The sequence below is a fragment of the Caenorhabditis remanei genome, chromosome III, assembly GCF_010183535.1.
Source record: "Caenorhabditis remanei strain PX506 chromosome III, whole genome shotgun sequence".
Classification (NCBI taxonomy): Eukaryota; Metazoa; Nematoda; class Chromadorea; order Rhabditida; family Rhabditidae; genus Caenorhabditis; species Caenorhabditis remanei.
In genome coordinates this window covers 16,201,869-16,221,685 of record NC_071330.1, presented here as the reverse complement: position 1 = coordinate 16,221,685, position 19,817 = coordinate 16,201,869, and the positions used below count along the sequence as shown (strand labels likewise).

Below are 19,817 nucleotides of genomic sequence, written 5' to 3'. Positions count from 1 at the left end.
TAATGGTGCCGAAACGTCACATCAGAGTCAAAATTTACATAGTTTATAGTTTTTACTGCATATTTATTAAATTTGAACATGAAAAATGTTACGGAATTTCCCGAAATTTTTAGTTCCGCTCAACACCTTCTTATCATACCTGCAAACCGGGCCAACTCTCGTCAAACTTAATGTTATAATCTGAAATATATACCAAAATAAAGATCTCAACTAGTTCTATGTCTGTGGCCTACTACGGGCCCGACTAGAAAGGCTTTTTTGGCCATTTTTGCGTTTTTTGGCACTTTTTAACGGCCCGCGGCATATTAATAGCCATCCGGTCCGTATTATATCATAGACATAGGACTCGCTGAGATCTACATTTTGGTATATTTTTCAGCTCATAATATTCATTTTGACGCGAGTTACGAGACGGCCCGGTTTGCAAATATGTTTCTTATGATGATTTTTGCACGTATTACCCAGATGTTTCCAATTTACAAAGGCATAAACATTACATTCTGTATTTCAGAGTTTCAGGCTGAATTTGTGGAAGTTTTTTGCTTTTCTGAGCGCTCTTTAGCTCTAGATTGAAGATTTCCAGTCATTTTTCATTGGGATCGATTTCCATCTTGTTTTTGATGATTTTCAGCTTAAAAATCATAATTTTAAACCATTTTCAGTCTATAGACAATTTCACATCTATTCCAATGATTTTAAAATATCATGAAAACACTTCTAATCAATGCTCACAATTTGTTGGAATCCGAACTGTAAATTCCTGGAATTAACTCTCTTCCCGGTATATCACCCAATTAAATCTATCAAATAAAAAAATAAATGTTCATTATCAATTTCAATCTAATAAACGAAAAGTTGAAACTCCCAATTCTTATTTCCAGTCAAATAAATCCCTGCATCACTCTCTCGAACATTCTTTATCACCAAACGTTTACTCTTTTTGTTATAAGTGGTCACTCCAGTCGCCACCTTCTTTTTTGTCTGAAAATCGATTGTGAATTTCAGTTGTCAAGACGCTAGACACTTACATTAACATCCTCCCAAAATCCACAAGTCTTCTTATTCTTTCCATTGCATACTCTATAAATATGCTCCATGGTTTTTCCTTTGGCATTCTTCACTTGTCTCCGGAAAGTCGCTGCTACAGGCAATGGGACGTATGCAGTTTGTCCGACCTGAAATTATGATGAGTCAGCTAGAGGTACAGTACTCCCAGACAGCAAACTTACCGTCGCAGAGTACCCGCTTGGATCCCCACCACTCCATGCTAACACAGCAGTAGTGAAACTAAAGGAAACAATCAGTAATAGAAGGATCGTGAGTTTTTGCATTTCTCTGTTCGAAAGAAGAAAAAAAAAGGAAATTTATAAAAATCGGGTGAAGGTAGGCGTGAAGAGTAAACCGGATGATCTTTTGAAATTGTACCGAACAAAAATCATTATAGGTGGACCGGGGGATTTGACCGAATTAAAAGTTCTCTTGATATGGCAATGAACTCACGGAAATTCATACGGTCAAAGTCTAATTTGCAGGCCATAACGACAATCGTCACCGGCCAATCGCGCTCAGCGGGTTTCAACTCGAATTAAAACGTTCTTTCGATATGGAAATGAACTGACAGGTACACATACAGTACAGGCCATAAAGAATGCCACACATGCATTTTTTAGTTGAAAATAGTCAACTTTGTGACTGCCTTCCTGATAGTCTCTCATTATCGATTGTTTATGGTTTGTGTAGATCACAAATACAGCTCCATTTTTGTAGTTGACAACTTTTTTGTACGGACACATCCTAAGAAGTTATCAATCGTCATAGAAATTTCTTGCAATTTTTGCCCTTTTTCAGTGCTAAAAAGAGAGTGCTAAAAAAAGAGTTGAGCTTTTTAATTTGACTGCCTGTAACTTCTTAGGATGTGCCCGTACAAAAAAGTTGTCCACTACAAAAATAAAGCTCTATCTGTAATCTATACACTCCATAAATAATAAATATAGTGAGACTATCAGGGAAGCCGTGTCATAGTCACAATGTTGACCATTTTCAACTAAAAACTGCTTGTGTCGCTCAATTCTATTTGACACACAAAGGCAGAAGTGGAGACCTTTCCAGGCCCATTGATACCATATAATGGAATTTTCATGCTTTGATGGCATTAACATCTAATTTTTTACCTGAAAACTACAAGTGCCATAATCTTCATGGTACTTGGCCCAATGACGTTTGGAAACCAATAGGAGGTTGTTCTTTGTTTTAAAGTTATATAGTTTCGAAACGTCCCAATATGTTGTGGAATTAACTTAATTCACGACCTTCAATAATCAGCATAACAACTCTATGGCGTCTACTAGATTCACAAATATCTAACCAAAATGACTATAAGAAATGGTTTGGCAATAAATTCAATACGTGTTACGTGACCTTCTCGAGGAAATGCTCCGGCTCCTGAAAAACTCAAGACACCTAAAGTAACCTACTGGCCCTTTAATACTATTAAGTAAACCTGTTTAACCATTCCTCTTTTGTTATTTTCGCATTCTAAGCATTCCTCCCCTTTAACGTCAGCACACAATATGTCTCGAAAAGAAAAATGCCTAATTTCAAAAGCCCATTTCGTTGAAACCACATCTAACCCGATTATATTTAATTCCCTCCCCTGATAAAACTTCCCTCCGTTCTAGTTCCTTGTCTCATGGAGTCTGAAACCACTCTCAAGAGCATGATGATAACCAAAAAATGACCAAAAATCACTGGGGTAATGAGGTGATAAGAGGACGATGACTGATAAGAAATTAAATTGGAGAGAAATAATTCATTTGACTGGGAAAATGCTCCATCAAGTCGTCTCCGTTTTTCTTCTCCTCCTAGTGGGAGTTCACACGGCTCCAGTTAGTGAAGGTGAGTACCGTAGACACGCTTCTTACAACCGCGCTCTACCGAAACCGAAGAAAATTGTGTGCGAAATTGAGAGACGTCAGAGAAACGATACATTTTTCAAGAGCATTTCGGTAGAGCGCAGTTGTAAGCACTGTGACGAGCTAATATGTACATATATGGGGATTGTTTTGTATGGTTTTTGGTGTTAAACTATGCAAAACATCCGGTGGAAGTGATAAAATATGAAAAATATGTTTGTAGATGCAAATTTAAACAAAAAAAATAACTTTGTTTTGCTTTTCTACATTTTTGGAGCCTATTTTTGAGTATTTAAGCTGTCGTATCTCTCCAACAATAGTTCAAAACGGATTTTAAAGTATATTTCTGGATTCCTCTCGTCAAGACGTTTCAAATGGCTATAATTATGACTAGGTTTCAATACATTTTGTTGAAAAACCAAAAAAATATGAAAATTTCGAAAACCTGAAATTTGGACTAGATTCAACTTGTCAAGACGATTGAAAGTATGTTTTGTTTAATATTTGGGAAATTCGGCTCATTTTAAGCTAAAAATCAGTGAAAAATGTTGAAAATTGGTAAAGTTAGAGATTTTCGAAAATCTCATTACCACAAAATGAGCTATAAATCTGTCAGTTTTGATCCATGAGAAATTAAATCAATATTTTCAGATTCAGTGTGTCAAGACGCTTCAAATAACTATAACAACATGTGAATTTCAAAAATTTCGAAAAAAATTTTTTGACCCTCATTTTCAGTAATTTTGAATTTTCTCCAAACATATGCATGATTATACTCATTCGACGCGTCTTGACATACTGAGTCTGAAAATGTTAACCAAATCAATCCGTCTCCAATTCCAGCCACCTTCTCCGACGCGTTCGTCCGAAAGTATTTTCCAACAATTGTCGCGTCGACAGAAGCCAAAAATGCGTCAATGTGTCTGGACAAAGTGTTTTCGAATTACGAGTTGAAGAAACATATAAACGTGAAATGCGACGAGACGGACGGTCTGGACACGTGTTCTGGTCTCACTTTCGTTTCGCATGATGATAAGGCGATTGTCATTGCATTCAGGTAAAGGGGGGCGGGGCCAGCAAGTGTTCAGATTTAAAAAAAAAAGAAAATTTGGAAAAATCTGCGTTTTTTAGGCTAAAAATTAGGGAATTTGGACCAAAAATGATAAAGTTAGAGAATTTCAAAAAATTTTGAAAAGTCAAAAATTTCACCTTTCACATTTTGCATTTATTACACAAAATTTAGACGATCCTAATCATTTTCAGCCAAAAAAATCATGAAAAACGGTTGAATACTCTAAAAGTTATGGATTTTCGAAAATTTTCGAAAATCTGAAATTTCAGAAAATTCTATTATCTTGTCGGGATTTTGTCTAATCTGATTCTTGACATTATTTTTGAATTCAGTGAGTCAAGGGCTTTCAAAAAAGTATAATCATGCCTAGTTTCTGAGCAAGTTGGGTCCCACCACGAAAACTACAGTACCCCCACACAGGACTACTGTAGTTTTCGTGTCGAGACCCAACTTCCTTCAAATCTATTCATGATTATACTCATTCAAACCGTCTTGACGAGAGGAATAAGAATATGTATGTTTGATAACCGAATTGTCGGATCCTAGGCCACCAGAGCTGGAAAAGTGGTTTTAAGCGCGGTGGGTCAAAAATCAAAAGTATGTCATGATTATACTTTTCTGAAAGGTCTCAACCCACTGAATTCAAAATTTTAATCAAAAAATGGATTCGACAAAATCCTGAATTGATTTTTATCTGAAATTTCAAATTTTTTGAAAATTCGAAAAATTTCAAAATGCAGCAACTTTTTGATTTTTCAACCAAATTTGATTTTTTTTCTACCGAATTACTTGAAATTTTCTGAATTTTCTTTTAAAAATGCATCTTCTATTTTCTTTTTTTTCAGAGGCACCTATGGAAAACTCCAATTGTTGGTGGAATCTGAGGAGATAATTTATAGGAATAAGGTAAACCCATTTTTTTGGTTCAAAACTTCAAAAAAAAAATTTCAGACCGCCTGGTACGGTGGCGGAAACGTCGGTTACTACTTTGCCCATGCATTCAATTTGATTTGGAATGATGGAATGAAGACGGATGTGAACACGTTGACACATAAATACCCGACTTATGAGATTTGGGTGAGTCCAATCATTTTCAGAGTGAAAATTTCGGAATCAGCACGTCGAGACGGTTTGAATGAGTATAATCATGCCTAGAATCGGTCAGAGTTGAATTTTAGGCTAAAAATTGGGGTATGCGCCTTTAAAATGGAGGGTTACTGTAGTTACTGGTCACTTGGATCGGCGGTTTTCTTTTTTCTGGGATAGATTGGCCAATTTTAAACAGGTTAAACTAAAAATCAGCTCTCAATCATACAAATGGGCGGAGTTATGGATTTTCGAAAATTTTCGAAACATTTCGAATTCTTAATCTATCTATAATTTCTTTAATTTCCATCCAAATCAATTTTCACCTAAATGCTCAGATTCAGGGCGTCGAGAGCTTTCAAACGAGTATAATCATGCCTATATTCTGAATATATCGATTTTGGGGGTTAGAGACGCGGAGTGTCTGGTATCTCTGCACTCTGACCTCTTGACTAAAACTGATGTAACTTGGTCAGATTTGATCCAATTTTTATAAAAACTATATTTTTGGAATCAGCTCGTCGAGACCTTTCAAATGAGTATAATCATGACTATATTCTGAAAATGCCGAATTTTGGTCAAAAATAGTGTCGAAAATAAAAATTTTCAGAATGTAGGCATGATTATATTTTTCTGAAAGCTCTCGACGCACTGAATCCAAAAATGATGTCAAAAATCAGATCCCGGCAAGATACATCGATTTTTCTGAAATTTCAGATTTTCCAAAATTTTCTCTCTTTAACCGATTTTTATGATTTATGGCTGAAAATGACCGTAATCCATTCCAGGTCGTCGGCCACTCCCTCGGTGGCTCCATGGCTGCTCTCGCCTCCAATTTCCTCATCTCCAATGGTATCGCCACTTCATCCAACCTCAAGATGATATCTTTCGGCGAGCCACGTACCGGAGACAAAGAATTCGCCGATGCACACGACTCACTGGTACAGTACTCCTACCGTGTCATCCATAAGAAAGATATTGTCCCACATATCCCATTGAATGGAATGGAAGAATTCCATCATCATCGAACTGAGATTTGGTATAATAATGATATGTCAACTGCCGACTACAAAGAGTGCAAAGAGCAGGAGAGCCCGTTTTGTTCGGATTCTCATTTGGACTTTATGATTGGGGACCATCATAGATACTATGGAATGTACATGTCATATTATGGAAGGAGAAATTGTACCGGGGATCCTGCTAATTAACTAATTTTGTTAAATGAAGTTTCCTAATTGGTACAGTCATGAAACATAAATATTTAATAAAATGGAAAAGAGTACATAGATAATTGAGCATTTGCTCTGGGAAAACAGAGTTACAGAAATATAATTCTACAAGAGATGCAATTAGACAGAATTATTGAGTAAATTACATTCTGAACTAAAACGGAATGGATGCAATTAAGAAATGTTACAATTAATAGATAATTGAGCATTTTGCTCTGAAAAAAAAAGAAAAAATCCACAATTCTTTATCATTTCGTCTCCGATTTCTTCCCCTTCTCCACCTCCCGACGTCTTCTTGACTCTTCATCCTTTTTCGCTTGTTCCTTATCGTTTATTTTGACTTGTACCTCCCGTGCCAGATACTCCAATACACTTGTGTAAGCTGCGTTGAGTTTGTCACCAAACTCTTTTGTTTCCTTGTCCAGCTTTGTCTCATCGATTGCCTGGAAATATAATTCATTGTAATTGATTTTCGATGAAAAATTAGAAAATGCCAAAAATCGGTTTAAAAAGAATTGGTTCATTTCTCAAACAAAAATTTCAAATTTCAGCCCAGATTCAAAAAAAGGGACCAATTTTTTTTTTGAATTTTTAAAAACCGTTACATTAAAAAAGTCCAATTTTTTGATACATAACTAGCTTTTGATTGAATTTGTAAGTATACTCAAAAATTCGGCATTTTCGGGAAAAAAAAAGAAAATCGTTCTCAGTATCTATGACTGATTAACCTTTATTTTTGTTTGTCATTTTCGCACTAAAAATCTCAATAAATTGGTTTTTTTTTTCAATTTTTCTTACCGAATAGACGAGACGGAACGTGACACAAACCGCCAATACGAACTCATCAATATTCGAAATCGCATTACCACGAACAAGTCTCAAGTCGGGAAATGTCTGATACAACGGCAGTTTTCCGTCTTCTTTCAGAATCCGTTCGCGATTCAACATGGCGACTGAAAAATAAAAATTATTATAATTGATAAATTTCATTAGCTCGGCACAGTTCTTACAACTGCGCTCCCCCTTGATGTCTCTTTTTCTCCGAGTCTCTCAATTTCGCACACAATTTTCTTCGAGTTCGGTAGAGCGCGGTTGTAAGAAGTGTACCCTGCTAATAGAATGATATCACTGACAAGGGACGACAGTGCATGGCCCAATACCAGTGGCACAATGCATGAAGACAGGGTAAGTGCTTGATTCAATCATCCGGATAATCTCTAGAATTCCGTCAGTCCTTGTGGGCACCGCACCGTTCACCGGCCATCCAACGAAGAAGATGTGGCGTAGTGTGATCGATTGACGGTTTCTGAAACAAAAATTTTTTTGAAGAAAAAATTTTAATTTAAAAATAAAAAATATAAAAAATTTTAATTGCAACTCACGGATAAGTGATTGTCAGTGTACGAACAGTGTACTCCATCTCCGTATGTTCCACAACATCTCCACACTTGACACTCAGCTTCTCAAATGTCAGCACTTCATCTCTCTCCATCGGAAAGTATCGTGCACAATTGACGTCATCTGAATGGAGAAAAAAAATCAATAAAAAGGTATAAAAACGCGCCAGAGGTGCGCCAGATATCTCCATCTCAGGTTTTGGCAAACTTTAATAAATAAACGTTATTAGAAACCGCGCCAAAGACACGCCAGATCGGAAGAACGACGATTCTAAACGCGTCAAAGGTGCGCCAGACGGTATATTTTCAAGATTTTGTCAAATTTTTCTTCAGGATTCTTGGTTTTTACTGGAAAGTAGAAAGTACACCAAAAACGGCGCGTATATCAATTTTTAACTGTTTGAGGAGTAAAGACGCGTCGAAGGCGCGCCAGATGCTCCGATTTCCAAAATTTGACAAGGTGTTAAATGGAACTAGTGGAATTTTCGTATTTCAAGTTATAAAATGTGTTAAAACGCGTCTGAGGCCAGCAGGTTTTTTTAAAATCAAAATCACAGTTCATCATCAATTTCAAGCTGTGAATCTGGAAAAACGCGCCGGAGGTGCGCCAGATGCGCAGATTACCGAATTTGGTAAGGTTTTAATTGGAAAGAGCGGAATTTTCGTGTTACAAGATATGAAATGTGTCAAAACGCGTCCCGCCGACACATTTCACGCATCTGGAGCAATTTTCAGCTGTGAATCTGAAAAAAACGCGTCGACGGTGCTCCAGACAAGTTTCTAGCTGAAAATCTCAAGTTTACCAAAGAAACGTTCATAGAAACGCGCCCCAGGCTTCCAATGTCAAAAGTATACAGAAAAACCGCGCCAAAGACACGCCAGACAGTAAGAACTGTGATTTTGACGATTCTGAACGCGTCAAGGGTGCGCCAGGTGCTTAGATTTCAACATTTTGACAAGGTTTGTTAAAATGTGTCAGAACGCGTCTAGGGCGCACCCGATTAGGTAAATTTTACGCAATCTTCTTGAAAAACGCGTCGACGGTGCTCCAGACAAGTTTCTAGCTGAAAACCTCAAGTTTTCCGTGAGGTTTAACAAAGAAACGTTCTTAGAATCGCGTCAAAGGTGCGCCAGACCTCAGATTTTGACGATTCTGAAAGCGTCAAAAGTGCGCCAGTCTTCTAACAAACCTTTTCCAAAATCCTCCCACATCACGATGAACTGGCACTGCTTATCAAGAACAGCCAACCAGAACGGCAGAATCGTACTGTACTTTGGGATCTTCAAATTTTCAGCTTGCGGACTCTGCATCATACAAATCTCGAAGGCGTTCTCCAATTTCAATATATTCGCATGAAGGACTGGTTTCGGCTTCCCGTCGAACATCTCATAGCTCGACAGTCCAAAGTGACCTTTCGCACGCAATGGAATCTCTCCTCTCGTCCATGGAATCGCTCCGTCGACTTCTGGAGCATCGCCCCATTTCATTCGATCCTTGTGGACGGGCCGGAACGCGGTTTCGCAATTCTCTTGAATTATTATATCTCTGGTACGGCGTCGTTCTTTTGAATCGGCGAAAATGTCATTGAACGTTTTTCGGACGAACTTTTGACAGATATCCAGTGTGACAGGGGGCAAGACGATTCCTGTTAATAATTGATTATTGATTGATTGGTTTCAGCCAGAAATTGCTCACGATAAGAAATTTGAGTGTTTTGGACCTCCGCATCCTCTTTAGTATTGACAACTTCAAGAGCTTTTATCAACTTTTCTCTCTCATCTTTTTCCTTCGCTTCCACTTCCAGCCGCTTCCGCTTCTGAATTCGACGCCGATAAAGGCAGAAGATGATGAAGCAAGCCGACCCAATCAGAACCAAAAGAGGAACTACGATAATCCAGATTCCATATCTGAAATTTAGCAATTTTTAGTGTTTAGAGACAACAATGACTCACTTATCCCAGAATCCATCTGATTTTTCATCTTTCTTTTTTCCGATGGATGCCCCGCCACCTCCAAGTGCTCCAGATGGTGCATTCGAATCGGATGGTGGTGCAACTGGTTGTTTCCCGGGTATCGATTGTCTTGGTTTGACTGGAATCGCTGTCACTTTTGACTTGAAAGAAGAGAAGAAGACGTCGAGTTGCTCGAGTGACTTCTTGGATTCATCGATAGCCGAATGATGACGAGTGAAGTCTAAACCAAAGGAATCCAACGTCTCCAACTTCTTCTTGATCTCCAGAATCGCTTTTTGTTGATCTGAAGTCAATGTGGAATCCTTGGAGAGATTCACAACAGATCTTCCGATTTTTAAGAAGTTTGTAGACGTTCCAGGAGAATTCTTCGCCAACAAGAAGATGGGATGAAGGGAGGATAGATCAGAAGTTGGAGAAGACGTCGCTGACTTCTTGACTCCGCCCACTTGTCCATACACCACTGCCAGTTGTGCATCCAATGCGAGAAGCTCTTTCAACGTCTTCTGATCTTCTGAATCCATTTGCTTCATCTTATTCTGAATCAATCCTACAGTGACTTGATCCAAAACAACGATTCGATCCTTATCAGTCTTCTCCATACTTCTGAATACACGAGTCGCTGATCCGACTGTTTGGGAGTCTTTGAGCACATCATTCAGTTCCATCAGCAACTTGGAATCCTCATCTTTTCCCTTCATTCCAGCAATCGAATTCTGGAGACTCGCCAACGACGTCTTCACCTCCTCCACCTTCGCGACGACGTTCTCGAAACTTCCACCACTGAATTGTGTCTTCCGAATCTTCTGAATCGTACTCACTGCTGCTCCAAGTTTATCGATTCCACTGATTTTGCTGAGAGAATCGAATTGGGTCAAGAAGTGAGGTAATCCATTCAAATACGTCTCAAGTTGATCGAAAACTGGAGTGATCTTCTTTGCGGTCTCCGTGATGATCAAATCGTTCTTCGATTTATCCGGTGTCAGGATACCAATCGATTCATCGGCACCACGAAGCAGATCGACAATGAATTTGAACGAAGGACTTGCTCTCAGTTTGTCTAGTTGGGAGTAGGCAGTGTCAGGTGTCGGATTTGCAGCAATTTCCAGAACATTCTTCATATGTTTCGCCTCGTCCTTCTTCAACGTCTCCACGGCAGTCACAACTTTATGAAGAGCATTTATATGTTTCGAAAGGAGAAGAATGTTGTCTAGAAGTGGATTAAAGGATACTCTATTTGATGGTTCCATGTCAGACATCGATGATGTGATTTTCATCGATTCAAAAGATTTGGAGAATTTCTCATCGAAGACACCGACATATTGAGTCAATTTGACAGTTTCATCAATTGCAGACGAGAGAAGAGTAGAATCAGAATCCTCCAACGTCAACAATCCACCCAGATTCTTCAGTTCTTCAATCAGTGATCGCAATGGTTCGAGTGTCTTCGAGAGAGCTTCCGATTGTCCATCGACAGCAGATTGTATCCACGGATCACTTAAATCGGCGGAGATTGATTCCATTTCAGTGTATCCATTCGGTAATCCAGAAGTCAGTGTCAATTCTCGATTTCCAGATACATGATGACTCGAAACGAGCAGTTGATAGAGGGATCGGAGGGCAGGAGAGAGGGATTTACTCCTCTGAGCCAACTCGTTGAGTGTATTTATGAATTCTCCGATTTGTTTCATAAAGGAATTGTCATTCGATGAATAGTTGATGACGTCCGTTCTCTTCTGATACAATTCAACAGCATCACTGACTAGTTTCAGTCGTCCAAACATTTCATCTCCATTCACAAGTACTTCATGTTTCAGCAGTGACGATTTATAGCTATCCATGCTTATTAGATTATTGAACGTCGATGGAGATGTTAACAACGACATGTAGGTCTTGTATTCATCAGTCTTTCCGTCATCGTCCAGAGAGATCAGTGGCGTTATAAAATTCTTCAAATATTTCACAGCTTTGTTCAGTTCATTCGGATCGTAATTCACTTTTTCCAATGCCTGAACTGCTGTCAGATATTCCGATTGCTTCTCCACATTCAGATTTTGTCCGATTCCTTTCGTCCATTCGAGAATTTGCGCGTAGATCAAGAATCGAGATTCCACTCGATCGATATTCGGATTACTCGAAAATTTGTTCGGTAGATCCTGAATATCGGTGACCAACAGTTTCAGTTCATCCGATTCAAGATTCTGAACGGAAGACGGTGTCAGTGATCCAAGATTCAAAAGTTCGGAGATGAGAATATCCGACGGAATGGATCCCTTTGTAAGTCCTTGTTGAATCGAGATTCCGAATGAACTGAACAAAGCTGTGAAATATTTGAAGAATTTTATAACGCCACTGATCTCTCTGGACGATGACGGAAAGACTGATGAATACAAGACCTACATGTCGTTGTTAACATCTCCATCGACGTTCAATAATCTAATAAGCATGGATAGCTATAAATCGTCACTGCTGAAACATGAAGTACTTGTGAATGGAGATGAAATGTTTGGACGACTGAAACTAGTCAGTGATGCTGTTGAATTGTATCAGAAGAGAACGGACGTCATCAACTATTCATCGAATGACAATTCCTTTATGAAACAAATCGGAGAATTCATAAATACACTCAACGAGTTGGCTCAGAGGAGTAAATCCCTCTCTCCTGCCCTCCGATCCCTCTATCAACTGCTCGTTTCGAGTCATCATGTATCTGGAAATCGAGAATTGACACTGACTTCTGGATTACCGAATGGATACACTGAAATGGAATCAATCTCCGCCGATTTAAGTGATCCGTGGATACAATCTGCTGTCGATGGACAATCGGAAGCTCTCTCGAAGACACTCGAACCATTGCGATCACTGATTGAAGAACTGAAGAATCTGGGTGGATTGTTGACGTTGGAGGATTCTGATTCTACTCTTCTCTCGTCTGCAATTGATGAAACTGTCAAATTGACTCAATATGTCGGTGTCTTCGATGAGAAATTCTCCAAATCTTTTGAATCGATGAAAATCACATCATCGATGTCTGACATGGAACCATCAAATAGAGTATCCTTTAATCCACTTCTAGACAACATTCTTCTCCTTTCGAAACATATAAATGCTCTTCATAAAGTTGTGACTGCCGTGGAGACGTTGAAGAAGGACGAGGCGAAACATATGAAGAATGTTCTGGAAATTGCTGCAAATCCGACACCTGACACTGCCTACTCCCAACTAGACAAACTGAGAGCAAGTCCTTCGTTCAAATTCATTGTCGATCTGCTTCGTGGTGCCGATGAATCGATTGGTATCCTGACACCGGATAAATCGAAGAACGATTTGATCATCACGGAGACCGCAAAGAAGATCACTCCAGTTTTCGATCAACTTGAGACGTATTTGAATGGATTACCTCACTTCTTGACCCAATTCGATTCTCTCAGCAAAATCAGTGGAATCGATAAACTTGGAGCAGCAGTGAGTACGATTCAGAAGATTCGGAAGACACAATTCAGTGGTGGAAGTTTCGAGAACGTCGTCGCGAAGGTGGAGGAGGTGAAGACGTCGTTGGCGAGTCTCCAGAATTCGATTGCTGGAATGAAGGGAAAAGATGAGGATTCCAAGTTGCTGATGGAACTGAATGATGTGCTCAAAGACTCCCAAACAGTCGGATCAGCGACTCGTGTATTCAGAAGTATGGAGAAGACTGATAAGGATCGAATCGTTGTTTTGGATCAAGTCACTGTAGGATTGATTCAGAATAAGATGAAGCAAATGGATTCAGAAGATCAGAAGACGTTGAAAGAGCTTCTCGCATTGGATGCACAACTGGCAGTGGTGTATGGACAAGTGGGCGGAGTCAAGAAGTCAGCGACGTCTTCTCCAACTTCTGATCTATCCTCCCTTCATCCCATCTTCTTGTTGGCGAAGAATTCTCCTGGAACGTCTACAAATTTCTTAAAAATCGGAAGATCTGTTGTGAATCTCTCCAAGGATTCCACATTGACTTCAGATCAACAAAAAGCGATTCTGGAGATCAAGAAGAAGTTGGAGACGTTGGATTCCTTTGGTTTAGACTTCACTCGTCATCATTCGGCTATCGATGAATCCAAGAAGTCACTCGAGCAACTCGACGTCTTCTTCTCTTCTTTCAAGTCAAAAGTGACAGCGATTCCAGTCAAACCAAGACAATCGATACCCGGGAAACAACCAGTTGCACCACCATCCGATTCGAATGCACCATCTGGAGCACTTGGAGGTGGCGGGGCATCCATCGGAAAAAAGAAAGATGAAAAATCAGATGGATTCTGGGATAAGTGAGTCATTGTTGTCTCTAAACACTAAAAATTGCTAAATTTCAGATATGGAATCTGGATTATCGTGATTCTTGTTTTAGTTCTGATTGGGTCGGCTTGCTTCATCATCTTCTGCCTTTATCGGCGTCGAATTCAGAAGCGGAAGCGGCTGGAAGTGGAAGCGAAGGAAAAAGATGAGAGAGAAAAGTTGATAAAAACGCTCGAAGTTGTCAACACAAAAGAGGATGTACATGAACTCAATAAAACTCTGAATAAAAAGGAGCCTTCTGTGAATCAACCCCCGCCTAAGACTACCACGAAAACCAATGGTAAGTATTAGCACGGGGCACGCTTCTTACAACCGCGCTCTACCGAAATCGAAGAAATTTGTGTGTGAAACTGAGAGACTCAGAGAAAGAGCATTTCGGTGGAGCGCAGTTGTTAGAATTGTGCAAAGAGTGATTTTTTCTCTTCCAGAACCTCTTCTGCCCACCACAATCACTGTAACAATGTTCGGAGGGTTTGTCAATGATATTCATAACGCTTACGTCAAAAACAAAACGAACGAAAAATTGTATGATGACTTGAGAACATTCTATGGAGACATTTACGATAAAATTAATGAGGAAAAGGCAGAGCTTCTTGAAGAGACTATGCAAGATATGGACGAATGGCAATGGTAAACTCATTTTCTTGACTTGAAACCGAAGAACAGAAAGATTTTCAGGCGTAAAACACCGTTGTTGTCTGCGAATCGTCTGAAATTGGTTGATGAGACACTGCTGTCTGCTGGAAAGAAGCCAATTCTACATGCGAGTCGTCTGAAATTGAATAGTGGACTTGAGATGTATCTGATGCAAGGCCCATCGTCTCAAGAATATCGTTATGGACGGCTTGAGACGGTTTCGGCGTTCTGGTTGGCTGCTATTGAGAAGAAGTGTGCATTGATTGTGATGTGGACGAGGTTTGGTGAAGGTAGGGGAATTTATCTATCATTAAAGATTTAAGAATGAAATATTGCTCGTGCAAACGTTTTTCGACCCGAAAAACACGGGTTCTGAGCTGAAAAACGAGATTTTCAGTCAAAAATTGAGTATTTTGATGGTTTTTAGGCTGGAAAGTGGTATTTTTTGCGTTTTGTAACCCTCTGAAACGCGCCGATGGCGCGCCAGCGATTCTGTGATTCGGACAGTTTTTGAGCTGAAAGACGGGATATTCGGTCCAAAATCTGAGATTTTGACGGTTTACGCCCAAAATAGCGTCAAAATAGCGTCAGAAATTCCAGAAATGCATAAATAACTGTTTTTGTGTGATTTTGATCATGAAAAGTGGCGTTTTTTGGTGGAAAAATGACGAATTTCGTCTATATCAACAGTCAGAAACAAAGTTCTAAAAACGCGCCGAAGGCGCACCAGCGATTCTGTGACTTTGACGGATTTGAACCGTTTTTGAGCTGAAAACGAGACTTTCAGTGAAAATGGAGTATTTTGACGGTTTTTAGGCTGTATTTCTAGTGTTTTTTAAGTAAATTTTTACTCAGAATCGCGTCAGAGGTGCGCCAGTTCTGAAATTTCTAGAGTTGGATGATTTTCAGCGGTTAAAAAATTATTTTTCACACTCTAGAAATTTCAGAGCTGGCGCACTTCTGACGCGATTCTGAGTAAAAATTTACTTGAAAAACACTAGAAATACAGCCTAAAAACCGTCAAAACACTCAATTTTCACTGAAAGTCTCGTTTTCAGCTCAAAAACGGTACAAATCCGTGAAAGTCACAGAATCGCTGGTGCGCCTACGGCGCGTTTTTATAACTTTGTTTCTGACTGTTGATATAGACGAAATTCGTCATTTTTCCACCAAAAAACTCATATTTTCATGATGAAAACCACACAAAAACAGTTATTCACGCATTTCTGGAATTCCTGACGCTATTTTGGGTGAAAACCCGTCAAAATCTTGCATTTCGGACAGAAAATCTCGTTTTGTAGCTCGAAAAATCGTCGAAATCACAGAGTCGCTGGTGCGCCATCGGCGCGTTTCAGAGGGTTACAAAACGCTAAAAATACTACTATTCAGCCTAAAAACCATCAAAATACTCCATTTTTGACTGAAAATCTCGTTTTTCATCTCAAAAACCTTGTTTTTCGGGTCAAAAATCTGCAATTTGAAAATATATATGAGACTTCCGTTCTTCTTCAATTAATATCTTTCAGATAAGAAGAACAAAAATGGAACTCTAATCGAGATGAAAAGAACATGCTGCCAGTATTTCCCGTTACATCAAGGAGACACTCAATATCCATCTGATGATAAGAATCTGGAGGTGAAATGTGAAAAGAGTACTATTCATGAAGAGAAGAAGTACACTTCTCGTCAACTGTCTCCGTCTTATAAGTGAGTGATCACAGCGAAATTCAAAAAGAAAAATCCAAAATTTTGGTATTTCTTGATGAATTCCATATATTTCGAAAAACTTAACTCCCTATCGTTCGTCCACGTTGTAAACACGCGATTTGGCTGAGCGGCGACTCAACATGCCAAGTGGTGTGGAAAATAATTTGGAATTTTTCACATGAATCCAATTTTCAGAGACAAGGGCAGTGTCACATTGAAACATATTCAGTTCGAGGCGTGGCCAGAGGGCGATAGGTGGATTCAATCGAACACCGATGGATTCATGGAAATCATCAAGATCATCAGAGAATGCAAGGGCCCAGTATTCATGCATTGTGTGACTGGAACTGGTCCATCTGCTGTTGCTGCTTGTGAGTAATAACCAAAAAAATCCGGAAAAATGCCGAATTTTCGGCTCGAAAATGCTCAAAAACAAGTTTTTCGGAAATTGGGAATATATGTTTTCCAAACATACATGAATGAAAAGTCTGCAATTTCAGAGAAAACGCTTTTTTCGACCTAGAATACCATTAAAATAACAATTTTATGACCTAAATTTCTTGAAAATTGACGTAAATTCCTTAAAAATGAAATAAATTTTTTAAAAATGACCTAAATTCCTTGAAAAAAAAACCCAATTTCCTTTAAAATTGACGTAAATTCCTTTAAAAATGACCCCAATTTCCCTTAAAAACACTTAAATTCGTTAAAAATGACCTAAATTCTTTTAAAATAGTTTTTTTCGACCTAAAAAGTCTGCAATTTCAGACAAAAAGACACGTATGTTTCCAAATTTGCAGAGAAATATGGATATAACTTGAAAATGCTCAAAGTAGGAACTGCTGGCCGAACTTTCGGTTCCTAGGCCACGGAATGTTCTTCCGTCTTGAAGTGCATCGTTTTTATCAACATTGATAAGCTGATAGCAAGCTAAAATGCAAGAACAATCGAAAAACGGGCATTTCATGGCCTAGAAACACAAAGTTCGGCCAGCACTGACGCATTTTCGATTGAAAATTTTGAAATATATTCTCAAATATCTGGAAATCAAGTTTTTTTTTCGTAAAAACACAGGGGTGCGAGGCGTAAGGTCCGCAACGAAAAGTTTTGAATTTACCGGCCGAGTCGCGTTGCGTGAGCGTCGCGTTTTGCGTTGAAAGATACGACAAACACACGCTAAACTTGAAACTTGGCTCTCAGCCAAGTCTGTTTTTGGCACCGTGCCAACCGCTGAGCGACGGAGCGCGTTTACGTGACCTTGCGTCGCGCACCCCTGTGGAAAAATTAAATTTTTTTTTTTGAAAACTCGGTAAGTCTCTCTATTTCCAGATGTGTTGTTAAGTCAAGACCGTCTACTGGAATCCAAGAGACCCGTCTCACCGGAGATCATCCTGCCCGAATTGAGACGTAGCCGAGCGGAAGCAATCGATACGGGAGATCAACTTCTTCTCGCCAATTGTATTACGTTCCGTCTTGCTTATGGGGTAAGATCGATCTCAAAGTGATTCCATCCATATTAGTAGCCCACGCCTTCTTACAACTGCGCCCCACCGCAAACGAGAGAGTACCGGCGAAGAGACCCAGCGTTTTTTGGCGCTATGGGAGTTGGGGGGGGCCACTCAAATTTTCGAATTTTTAGGCAGATTTTTGGCTGAATGTGTGAGGCTGAAGACGTGTGAGAGACACTTTTTTGTTACATAACCTTTTTCTTAGGCTTAGGTTTCTTAGAAATTCGGGAAAAAAATTGACAAAAACGATTAATTTGTCAATTTTTGCCGTTTTTTTTCAATTTTTTTCCGAGTTTCTAAGAAACCTAAGCCTAAGAGAATGGTGAAAAGTGGTCCCTCACAAGAATCACACTCATTGTGTAAGCTTTCATCCTCTTTCAGCACACTGATTCGGAATCCCCCAAAAAAAAATTTTGAGTGGCCCCCCCCAACTCCCATAGCGCCCGTTTTTTTCTGGCGCGAGACGGATTTTCACCATTTTTTTTATCTATTTTTGCATAATTTTCTCGCGGAAATTGGCAAGTTTTTAGTTAAAACTTGTGAAAATAACATCTCGTTTTAAGCGAGTTACGCGCCGTTCATATAATTCTACCTCTTTTTCAGCAAATCGAAACGAAAAAGTTGCCGACGGAGGTGTCGAAACGATGTGAATCGCTCGAGGCCGGTTTCAAGGCGGCTCTTCTAGAATGCAAAACGAGTGAGGAAGATGGGAAGAGAAAGGAGGAAACGAAACATGATGAAGCGGTGGAAAAATGGGCGAAACAAATGAAAAAGGACAGTAATCTAGGTGAAAAGGCACAAGTTGAGTCATCGAATGTTGTGCCGAAGGCATCAGAATCAGATGTGAAAGGAGAAACGGAGAAAGAAAGAAGAGAATTAAATTCAAAAAATTGTAATTTTAAGATCTCAATTATCTATATGTACCTATTGCACCCTATTTTTCTTGTTTCATAATGAAAGTTTTACGTTTTAATGGAAAATTTAGTGCAAAATTTCGAGATTTTTCAGATATTAGAAAGCATTCTGTTTAAAATTATATAAAACTCAACAAATGACCTCAAGGGGAGATTTCCGGGGAAAAAGAAAGAAAAATATCAGTGAAAACGGGGTGTAAATTGGGAAAGAAAACTGGTAACAATGAAGAATCAAAAAGAGAAAACAAAGTGGGGGCGGAGCCTAATGAAAGAACTATGGAGGCGGGTGATTGACTACAGTAAGCTAAGTAACAACGAAAATTTTCAGCTAAAATGAATTTTTTCGGCTTGAAATGACAGAATTTCAGCCAATTTTCAGGGGAGCTGTACAGAAATGGGGAAAATTAAAAAATTAAAGATTTTGAAGGGAATTGTACTCTCGAATCGGTCGATATCCTTGAAGAATGGAGGCATATGTTGGAAGCATTGATGTATCAAGTGGTTCTGAAAATTTGGACGGTTTTGGGCTTAAAAATTGCTATAAAAATGAAAATTTGGGCATAGCTTCCGCCTATGCGTGACTAAATGTGGTCTACCGGTAATTTGGAGTAAATTTTGTTATTTTCGATGTGGAAAATAACAGAATTCACATCAAATTGTCAGTAGAGCACATTTTTCACAATTCTGATCATTCTCAGAGTGATTTTTATGGTAAAAATCGCTTATTTTCAGTTCTTTTCAGCCGAAATACGCATTTTTTACATTTCAGAGCAGCAAATCGATTTTGATGTTGAAAATCTCAATTTTTGAGTCATTTTTCAGCTAAAATCTCAAATTTTCAGCCGTTAAATTAAAATTTGAGCATAGCTTCCGCCTACGCGTGACTAAATGGGTCTGCTGGTAATTTGATGCGAATTCCGTTACTTTAGAGCGGAAAAAATAAAAAAATTCACATAAAATTGTCAGTAGAGCACATTTTTCACAATTCTGATCATTCTCAGAGTGATTTTATGGTAAAAATCGCTTATTTTCAGTTCTTTTCAGCCGAAATAC

General features: G+C 39.0%; 3 protein-coding genes across 3 annotated transcripts; 1 reads left to right on the top strand and 2 right to left on the bottom strand.

Moving 5' to 3' along the window:
• Positions 1-840: 840 nt before the first annotated feature.
• GCK72_011605 (uncharacterized protein) lies at positions 841-1,331 on the bottom strand (the record flags this gene model as incomplete). Its single annotated transcript, XM_003102207.2, has 3 exons — positions 841-981; positions 1,029-1,175; positions 1,230-1,331. 3 exons carry the CDS (start codon positions 1,329-1,331, stop codon positions 841-843), a joined length of 390 nt encoding a protein of 129 aa, XP_003102255.2.
• Positions 1,332-2,825: 1,494 nt separating this feature from the next.
• Positions 2,826-6,278, top strand: GCK72_011604 (uncharacterized protein; the record flags this gene model as incomplete). Its single annotated transcript, XM_003102178.2, has 5 exons — positions 2,826-2,895; positions 3,756-3,969; positions 4,830-4,890; positions 4,936-5,061; positions 5,859-6,278. The coding sequence occupies 5 exons, from the start codon at positions 2,826-2,828 to the stop codon at positions 6,276-6,278; spliced, it is 891 nt and encodes a 296-aa protein (XP_003102226.2).
• Positions 6,279-6,547: 269 nt separating this feature from the next.
• Positions 6,548-12,114, bottom strand: GCK72_011603 (uncharacterized protein; the record flags this gene model as incomplete). Its single annotated transcript, XM_053728565.1, has 8 exons — positions 6,548-6,742; positions 7,098-7,252; positions 7,433-7,605; positions 7,682-7,820; positions 8,887-9,342; positions 9,393-9,604; positions 9,650-11,977; positions 12,068-12,114. 8 exons carry the CDS (start codon positions 12,112-12,114, stop codon positions 6,548-6,550), a joined length of 3,705 nt encoding a protein of 1,234 aa, XP_053588142.1.
• Between the last annotated feature and the right edge of the window lie 7,703 nt (positions 12,115-19,817).